The 10,221-nt window shown below is 35.6% G+C and overlaps 2 protein-coding genes across 2 annotated transcripts; both read right to left on the bottom strand.

Moving 5' to 3' along the window:
* Positions 1-1,472: 1,472 nt before the first annotated feature.
* On the bottom strand, positions 1,473-2,628 carry LOC110706920 (VQ motif-containing protein 4-like). Its single transcript, XM_021884912.1, has one exon. It carries the CDS (start codon positions 2,314-2,316, stop codon positions 1,669-1,671), a length of 648 nt encoding a protein of 215 aa, XP_021740604.1. The 5' UTR covers positions 2,317-2,628; the 3' UTR covers positions 1,473-1,668.
* A 3,737-nt stretch (positions 2,629-6,365) lies between these two features.
* Positions 6,366-7,019, bottom strand: LOC110706774 (glutathione S-transferase T3-like). Its single transcript, XM_021884725.1, has one exon. It carries the CDS (start codon positions 7,017-7,019, stop codon positions 6,366-6,368), a length of 654 nt encoding a protein of 217 aa, XP_021740417.1.
* Positions 7,020-10,221: the final 3,202 nt, after the last annotated feature.

The raw sequence follows: 10,221 nt of genomic DNA, 5'->3' as shown, positions 1-10,221 counted from the left end.
CAAATTTGTGAAAGAACTTCTATTAAAGAACGGCAAGGAAAGTGAACCGATATTTAAATCTAATGAGCTACCTTTCCTTTAGCTAATTACTCATTGATTTTATCCATTGATAAGAAGGCCTTCTTTGTCTCACTTTTTTAAATAAGTTTTACTACTAATATATTCAAATATAAGTATATGTTTATAATAAAATAATAAAAAAGGTAAACGAAATCAAGTTAAGAGCAAATAATTTAGGTCTTAATGACTAACAACACTACTCATATAATGTTGTCAGTTTTTTCTTCTCTGCTCATTAAATCTTGACACAACCTTTCTATTAGCATCATCGCTTAACAAAAATGCTTTCTATTAAACACCCTTTCTATTTTCTAAGCTCCTATTAGCATCATCCCTCAACAAAAAAGCTACTATTTTCTAACCGTTCCCACTATGTTACTCAAGCACGCACGAATAAACTTGGGCAGCATGCGTGGCCACATAGGCACATAGCATATATGCTTATGCTCTCCACCCTAATGGTGGAAATTTTTTGACAAACAAAAACGCAACCTATGCAAAACTATTTTAGATAGTGAGGGATAGCTGAAGTGGTTAAAGCTTCCCTTTCAATTTTAGGTTATTGTGGGATCGATTCTCATCACTAGCCCTTGTGACTATTTAAACACTAAAAAAAAAATATATACTTTTAAGTATCCAAAAAAAAATCCACATTTTAGTATTTTCCGGCTAGCCAAAATTCAATTGGTAGCTTGACACTTTCCTTTGGACTAACACAAACACACAAAGTCAAAGAAAGATATCTTTAGCATAGAAAAGAATAATAATATCTGAAAGGGTATTTGTATTTGTAAGAAAAACAAATCATGCACTATTTTCAACTTGGCAACTTCCTCCACTCAGAAAAAGTCATAAATCAACACATTCACAGTCAAGATTCCTTGCCCATCCCTCCACTCTTTCTTTGACAGCTACCCCCCCTTTTTTGCCTCTTTAATCTTCAACCCAAATCCCCCCTTTTATTATTCTTAAATTTTATTATTCATTACTTAATTAAATTACCGATTTTTCAAAATAAAATAAATAATTTTACTGTAGCGCTGTAAAAAAAAAAAAAAAAAAAAACCCTTGGATAGATCGTCTTTAATGGACAATTCAATACAGACAGAGCAGTAACTTTTACCATGAGCTGTCATTGTACTTCAACAATTCAAATCTGAAGTGAATTTTTCCCTAAATAGTACAGTACAATTAACGATTTTAGTAACTTAAATTTCCATTTTCAAGCTTTTTTTTTTAATTAACCTTTATTAAATTTTTTACTATGATCATTCAACATTTAACGTAACAAGAACGAAAGGATGATTCAGGTTGTCCGTCTGATTTTCTTTCCTCGAAACAAAAACAGTTTACCACAAGCATAATTGACTTGAATCTAAATTTAAAAAAACACAACCATAGAAAATATAAACAAAGATAAAAGGATACAATTGAAATAAATTACCCTCAAAAATATGTGAACAACTTTTTTTTTTCATCACTCACTTTGTTACAGTTGGTAGATTAGGCCCATTACATGATAGAGATAGAAATATTTAGAAAATAATAATTAAAACTATTTATATATTTTTATATACTACATATTAAAAAGAAAAAATAAAAACAAAATTAAGAAGAGGGATGAGAACCTGAGGAGAGCCTCGGAGAAGAAACGGGGAAAAGAGGCAATAAACGGGGCTCCGAATCACGAGGAGTGGAAACGGGCGAAGGATGAAGAAAAAAGCCTTTTTCAGCAATGGCTTTATCTTCAGCAACTTTATCGACAACTACGTTGGGAGAGGGCGAGGAGGCTGAAGAAATCGGTGATCGATTGAAGGGGTCATGGATGAGCGGAGTAACAGGGGATAAAACGAGAGACGGGAAATCGAGTAGAGAAGGAGAAAGAATCTCAGTAGCATTATTATTATTAGTTCGAAGAGGAGAGTGAATTGGATTACAGAGACGAAGAGATTTGAGAGTGGTGCTACGACGTTCGTAGAGTTTGGATGGTTTGGATTTGTTAGGGGTTTTGATGGGTGGGATGTTGTTGTTAGGTTTAGTGGTGGTGGGTTCGGAGGATCCGGTTAGCATTTGGACGACTTGTTTGAAGGAGGAAGTGTCGGCTTGAACGAAGGTGGTTGGGTAAGGGTTAGTTTCGGATCGAGTGAGGGGGAATTGTTGTTTTGGAGTTTTAGTAGCGATTGCGATTGCGCCGCAGACAGTGGTGCTGGAGGAGGAGGAGGGAGAAGGGAGGAGTGTGTGAGTCTGGGTTTCCATTGTTGGAGGAGAGAGAGTGGGGAGAGAGGGAGGCTTTTATTAACTTTGATTTGATTGTGGAAATGGAAAGGAGGAGAGTTTATTTTGAGTTCGATTTCACAATTTATGTGTTTTTATTTTATGAAATTTAATGGGCTATGGAAATGGTGAGTTGGGTGAGAAAAGTGAATAAAAACTGTGGGAAGGTGAGTTTAGAGTTTGGTTGGAAGAGAGTACATTGTCAGTTTATCAATATTCTCGTTATAAGCGAGTGGGTTTCACTCACTTATTATGTTGGTTGACCAACACGTTAACGGATTTTATCAATGAAAGGCTTTTTTTTTTTTTTTTTTTGTCTAGGGAGCTAAAAGGGCGGGAGGTGAGAACCGATCACAGAATCTCCTAGAATCGGAAAGGAAGTTTAATCACTTGGGTTATTCCTCACTCTCAGACATACACCATTTGGACTATGTATGGGTCATGAGAAATATTAACCCTTATTATTGCTTGGTTCAATAGAGTATTTGTAAATTTGTACTACGTAATGTCACTAAAGCATGGAAAAAACCTTATCAAGTGAACTAATGACCTTTACTTTAAACGATTTTTTAATTTTAATATTCCTTATTTGTATAATTGTTTGGTTATAAAAACATGTGAAGTTGATATTCCTATAAGTTGAAAATCTTTTATAATTTAGAAGTAATTTCACTTTGTACAAAATGAAGGACTTTAATCACCTAGGAAGATCTAGGGTAAGTGAAACTACCCATAAAAATGATCATTTCACAGAGTCAACCAAACACTATTCCGTATTTAGCATTTCATAGGAAGTTCAATTACATGAGAATAAATTTTTTAAGAAATTGCAATTGCTACATTTCAACCAAATGACCCCTTAAGAGCTGAGTGAGGAAAATTCAAGCCATGTCAGATTTATAGTAGTTTTGATTTAACAGGCCAAGACACGAGCACACGTCCTGCCCCACGTGTTATGTCATGCCAATTGGTCCTCTTACTAATCTCTAATTATTTTATTAATTAGTTAAAATGTGCCGGATGTCTTGTGATGCTCATACCAAATTTAAGAAGGTACACGACACATGACCACCAGTTTACCAGTATGTTAATCTCAAATATGGGTAATTTCTTGTTGAGTCTAAGCCAATGGAGGATCTATTTAGATATGGATCGGAACTAGTACGAAATTAAGCTTAATAAAAAATAAAAAATAAAAAAAAAATCAAAGTAATATGTAGCGTATTATCACTTTTGCTGACTGATGTTTGAGTTACGAAATATTAATTCATTTCACTATTGTGTCTTTACATATAGGATGTACCCATCCTCCGACAACAAGGTCTAAATGAGTAACGGGATATACATAAACCCTCATTTCCATTAAGCTATCATTTCAAAGAAGGTGGAATGAAGTTGGGTGGATGGTTCGATTGGTAGTAAACATGACCGTCATAAGAGTCGTAATATGTAATTGGTGTTGCTTGGGATGTGAGACCGGTTGAAGAGGTACATACAGAGTTCTGCATGTTGTGGGATTGCTAGTCAAAATTAAAAAAAAAAAAAAGTAAATATAATAATAAAAAATAAATAAAAAAAAAAAGGTGAGTCATTCATGTGGTGGGGTTGGAAACTTGGAATGGAAGAAAGAAGTTGTCAAAGGGAAGAATGAATACAGGAGAAGTATATAAAAATTTTAGTAGTCGTAACTCGTAGTTGCCCAATTGACTTGGCATAGACAATGAAATCCGTGAAACTGACTTCTCCTTGTTTACTTGCAAGTTGCAAACTTGCAACTCTTCTTCTATCATGTATCCATTCCATGCACTCTCAGCTATACGGGTCAACGCTTAAAAGTAATGAGAAAGGTAAGATAATCCTCTAATCTCAAGAAAATATATATAGTATGTAGAATTCTCTATCACATCCACCAAGCATGCTTGTCTGCTTGGTTGTAGAATTTGATCTTCTATTGAAAATTTATCATCTAATAATTAACTACATTACATGTAATAATTAGTCTTAAATATATAAAATATATAAAGGAAAACTACAGTACTACTTGTAAGATTTTCTCTTATGTATTACCGGAATTGAATAAATTATTAAAGCAAGACACTACATCTTTGAGGATTTCTTAGGGTTTAGGAACTTTGGTCCAAATGAACTCTAGGGAAGGGTAGAAAAGTAATTATCTTTTTTATTGAAGAGAAAAAGTTAAGTGGTGAACCCCCTTGTTCTAATCTTGTCTGCTGGAGCAAATTATCGAAATTAAAGTGGTGGATCCCCCCTCCTGAATATTGTCGGTTGGAGTATCAATTCATTTATGTCAGAGAAGGTACATTCCATTGGTATGTCTTATCTACCATGCAAATTGGAATATATACCAACAGGGACATGATACTATACCAATCAGATAGGTTTTGATACCATACCACCAGGGACAGGGTAGTACAATTTTTGAACATAATTAGTATAAACCACTACAATAATTCTTATAAAATCAAGACAACATAAAAAGTGTTACACAATAACATAATAAGTCTTGCACAATATCACAATAAGCCTTACATAATAAGTCATAAACAATAACATAATCAAGAGAGCACAAAAAGTCTTACACAATAATTCCAGAAGCATAAAATTTAATTAACTATTACAGTCCATTACAAGTAGTTAAATGCAATAGGGTGGATAATCAAAGGTTTCCATTCTCCAAATATTCCAAGATATGTGGAACGTGGCTGCATAGAATACACGAAGGTTTAACATTAGATGATACCAATTGAATGAATTGTTTAAGTAAACCCATACCAACGTACATGTTAATCTGTTTATTGGTATTATTAACATAGATAGATATATCAACAGTAAGTAAATCCATACCAACTGAATGAACCGTTTAAGTAAACCCATACCAACGTACATGTTAATCTGTTTATGGGTTTACTTAAACGGTTCATAATACCAATAAAAAGACAATTACTTTTCTACCCTTTCCTAGAGTCTGTTTGGACTAAAGTTCTAGATCCTGAGAAATCTTCCAACTCCTAACAATGAATTGGAAGGAATTCAATGGGAAACCAAATTATTTTGCTGATTTTAATTGTTTGCAAAAAAATAAAAATAAAAATTGAGGATCAAAAATTTTGTGAATTAAGGGGAAGAATGAGAAAATTTTGGGACAAAATATGACACACATGACCTACATCATTGTCCTCCCTTTTTTTTAAGCTTTTAAATTGTTGACTGTTGATATAGGTGGGGTCCACCCTTCTCTAGAGTCCATTTGGACCAAAGTTCTTATAGCTTGAGAATTCCTCGTAAATTGTTGACTGCTGACATAGGTGGGTCCACCCTTCCTTAGAGCACCATTATTGGTGAACAAAAAAAAATGGTTCATGGGTCACTATCACCATTTCTCTCTCATCCACATCAACCCAACAAACCATTTACAATATTCACTCTTAACAATAAACACTAAACAATGGTTCATCATCAATACTCCCTACCCCACCTTATTTTATTTTTGTAAATATAATCTTTTTGTTTCATAATTATAATTTATTAACCGATGTCAATGTAATTAATTGACGTATTTAATATTTTAATCGTGATTACTAATTAAGAAATTATCGCGTTTTTTTATCAGCTTTTTAAAAAATTAATTCTTGTGATTAATATTTTTTAAACAACAACGCAGCTAGTTTTAATTAACATAAAAAAAAGGAGGTACAAATCGTGATTACAGTTCTACAACTATAATCTAGTACATTTTATTTAAAAAAAAAACACAACTACACATCGTTTTGTAAGATGTCCTTAGGGATAACCATTTGTTGTAAACCTAGTTGCCTAAGTTTTCGTTGTTACCAAATTTATTCCATATATGTTCGACCAAGTCGTTTTTTAGCTGCAAATGAGTCTGTTGATCCTCAATCTCTGTTCTACGAGACAAGTATAAGCCGATATCCACAATACGATCAGTACGGTACTCGGTAGTGTCCTCATTAGCGTTCCCTCCAGCATTCATAAACTCATTGGTATTAACGTTATTTTGATACGTCTCTCGTAGAAGGTTGGTCCAAGAAAGACCGGAATTTGTCCCACTTCCTTAGTTGGATCCATTCCTCGTAGAAGGTGAATCGTCCGAACGAGTTCTCATGGATTTTGTGGGCCTCTTGGATAACATCATCTTCGTTATAGCCACTTCCCTTTCGCTTCCGGGCCTTATCATAGCTTCCGCACCACTTTAACACGGCTTCAGAGATTCGCATCCACCTTCCCTTCAAACTACTAATAGTTCGTAGGGATATTTCATCTGGATTCGATTCCCTGGCAGCATCGTATGCGTCCAAGACTCTCTTCCAAAATACACCCTTCTTTTGATTTGTGCCGATAATTATGTCGGTGCTGGTGTTCATGTAGCCGGATATAAGAGCCGCAGTTTCTGATCGCGACCAACCTCTATTGTTTGAACCACCAACACGATATTCAGGAGTTGATTGGAGTGGTTGCTGTAACATTTGACTGAAGTTTTGATGGGGAGAAGGAGTTTCATTTCCCTCACCATCATCCTCACATTCTTCATTTGCCTCATCTTCTTCAGATAAGACATTGCTCGATTCCCAAATATTGGGATTCGGTTGTTGTGACGGAAAATAACCAGATGCAGCACCATATTCACCGTAACCCATTGGTACCATGGATGGATGTGGGAAATTTGAACTGCTTTGAGAAAAATTAAAATTTTGAGGGAAATTTGGTGGATTATATGGGAAACTTGACTGGGGTATTTGAGGATAAACTCCAGAAAAATTATGGGGAATATTTGTGGATGTTTGTGAAAAATTTGGGTGAATTGGAGGAAAATTAGCTTGATTCGGGATCATATTTTGACCCAATTTTTTTTTTTTGCTTTCTATTTGTTTTGGGGTTGGTATTAGCATCCATAATTATAATTTATATTTGGAAAAAATAAAAATTTAATAATAATAATAATAATAACAATAATAATAATAGAAATAATAATAATAACGATAATAATAACGATAATAATAATAATAATAATAATAATAATAATAATAACAACGATGATAATAATAATAATAATAACAACAATAATAATAATAATAATAACGATAATAATAATAATAATAACGATAATAATAAAAATAATAATAATAATAATAACGATAATAATAAAAACAATAATAATAATAATAATATTAATAATAATATTAATGATAATAATTAAAAATAATAATAACAATAATAATATTAATATTGGTATAAATAATAATAATAATATTGGTAATTATAGAGGGGATTTTTGAAGAGAAAAATATAGTAGAAAAAAATGAATTTTGAAAGTTGAAAAAAATATATCAATATGGGTGTCTATTTATAGAGGGGAAAAAAATAGAGTCGTTGGTAATTTTTTTTTTTTTTTGATTTGTATTTTGTAAAATATATCCGTTGCAAAATTACAACGGATATATTTAAAACAGTGCACACGTGTCAAGCAGCGGCTGGGCCAAGTGGCGCGCTCCCAGCCGCTGATTTCTATTTTTTTTTCTGAGCTTCAACAGCAAAACGACGTCGTTTTGCACCATGAAACAGCAAAACGACGTCGTTTTGCTATAATACCAGTCCAAAATATTGGTGGGGCCCACAGCGAATTAATTCATGGAAATGCTTGCTCCTGCAATCGAACCCATGCACTCAACATGAACCATTAAAGGTTTGCCATTAAGCCACCACTTTATTTGTTTATTCATTGTGAACAATTAAATAGTTCACCCTTAAAGATGCCCTTAGAGTCCATGTGAACCAAAGTTCCTATAGCCTGAGAATTCTTCCTACGTCCTTCCCTCAAAAAAGTTGATGGATTAACTAACTAATACGAACTTACAAAGTACTTTGTAGAACGATGTTTATGACTTTAATATATATATATATATATATTGAAAATGCTTTTTGTGCATGGTAATTAAACAGGGACAAATGAAGAACAAAATCTACTACGGTACATAGCTTGAATTAATTTGCTTCTCTATCCTTTCCAATGGGAGGAACAACCAAAACCAGCATCTCATCACATTTTGATGTAGACTTATTGTTGTGCGACAGCGGAAGCAAAGGTCGAAAACAAACAAGAAAACAATAAAGAAATTCAATGCAAACAATAAGAACAACACCAAGAATTTACGTGGTTCACTATCGATGTGATAGCTACGTCCACGGGCACCGAGATCGAATGATTTCACTATAAACTGCAAAGATTACAAAGATGATTCTTGTATTTCTCAAGAACGGCTCTCACTCTGTCTCTCTTAACCCTAATACTGATATTAGGGAGGTTTTATATTAATCCCTAATTAAAAGATACTTGGGCAAAAAGATAATAAAATAAGATAACCTAAAACCGCAAAATCCGCGTTCCGTATTTTTCCTTCTCCGCCCGGTCAGACCGGGCAAGGTCTGCCCGATCGGGCGCGAGAAGAAAACTCCATACGAATGCTTCAACGTATCCAACCCCCACCGCCCGGTCAGACCGGGCAAGGTCTGCCCGATCGGGCGAAGGCTCGCCCGGTCGGGCGAAGGCTCGCCCGGTCGGGCGCGAGAGCAGCTTCTTCAACGAATTTGCCAGGCACCTCTTCTTCTTCCGCCCGGTCAGACCGGGCAATGTCCGCCCGATCGGGCGGACAAAGCTACGAAGTACGAGTCACCTAATATACTTATCAACAATCTCCACCTTGACGAGAACTCGTAGTCAGCAAACGACCCCATCAAGACATAGTGAAAAAACATCTCAAGCCAAACCCGATGCAGGACTCATGCATAAGCCATACATCCCGATAAGTCTTCAACCAAGACCCATCACATACTCGTCTCCAAGTATAACAACTCATAATGCTCCACCTGCATCACAAGCCCCGGGCAAGCTCCACCTTAATGCCAACACACCTACACCAGGAGCTCCCCAACTTCGCCCCTCAGGGCCTACTACATCACGTAGTAATCAATATTTAGCAAGTCTAAGCAATGTTTAAACTTGCTAAACGGAACAGGCTTAGTGAAGAAATCAGCCGGGTTGTCAGCAGTCCCAATCTTCTTCACCTTAATCCTCTTGTCAGTACGCAAGAAATGATACCTGACATCAATGTGCTTCGTCCGATCATGGTGTACTTGATCTTTAGCTAAGCAAATCGCACTTAGACTATCACAATACACTGTAGCAAAATCCTGTGCAATACCCAGTTCACCTACTAGGCCTTTGAGCCAAATAGACTCCTTAGCTGCAGAAGTTAAAGCCATATACTCAGCTTCAGTAGTTGACAACGTAACTGATGACTGCAATGTAGACTTCCAACTAACCACAGAACCACCCAAAGTGAACACATAACCAGTCACAGACCTCCTGGTATCCACATCAGCTGCATAATCAGAATCACTGTACCCAGTGACCAAGCATTCCTTATCATTCCCGTACACAAGACCAATATCAGCTGTCCCTCTCAGGTAGCGAAAAATCCTTTTCACCCCTTGCCAGTGTTCCCTCCCAGGTCGAGCCATAAACCTGCTTACAACACTAACGGCATGCGCAATATCCGGCCTAGTACAGACCATAGCATACATCAAACAACCAACCGCATTTGCATATGGAACTCTAGACATATAAGACAACTCCTCCTCTGATTGAGGTGACATAGACAAAGACAACTTACAACTAACAGTAGTTGGCGTACTTATAGGCTTCGATTTTTCCATCCCAAAACGAGACAAAATCTTTTCAATGTAGCTTTTCTGAGTCAAGAAAAGCTTACCTCTAGCCCGATCCCTGTAGATCTCCATACCCAAAATCTTCCTAGCTGCACCCAAGTCTTTCATGTCAAACTCCGAGTT

The sequence above is a fragment of the Chenopodium quinoa genome, unplaced genomic scaffold (genome assembly GCF_001683475.1).
Source record: "Chenopodium quinoa cultivar QQ74 unplaced genomic scaffold, ASM168347v1, whole genome shotgun sequence".
NCBI classification, from domain to species: Eukaryota; Viridiplantae; Streptophyta; class Magnoliopsida; order Caryophyllales; family Amaranthaceae; genus Chenopodium; species Chenopodium quinoa.
The sequence above is the reverse complement of the archived record's forward strand: the minus strand, read 5'-3'. Positions and strand labels throughout refer to the sequence as shown.

What these genes read in the sequence shown, in the direction of transcription:
- LOC110706920 (XM_021884912.1), bottom strand. Translation starts at nt 2,316, where the DNA reads ATGGAAACCCAGACTCACACACTCCTCCCTTCTCCCTCCTCCTCCTCC.
- LOC110706774 (XM_021884725.1), bottom strand. Translation starts at nt 7,019, where the DNA reads ATGGTACCAATGGGTTACGGTGAATATGGTGCTGCATCTGGTTATTTT.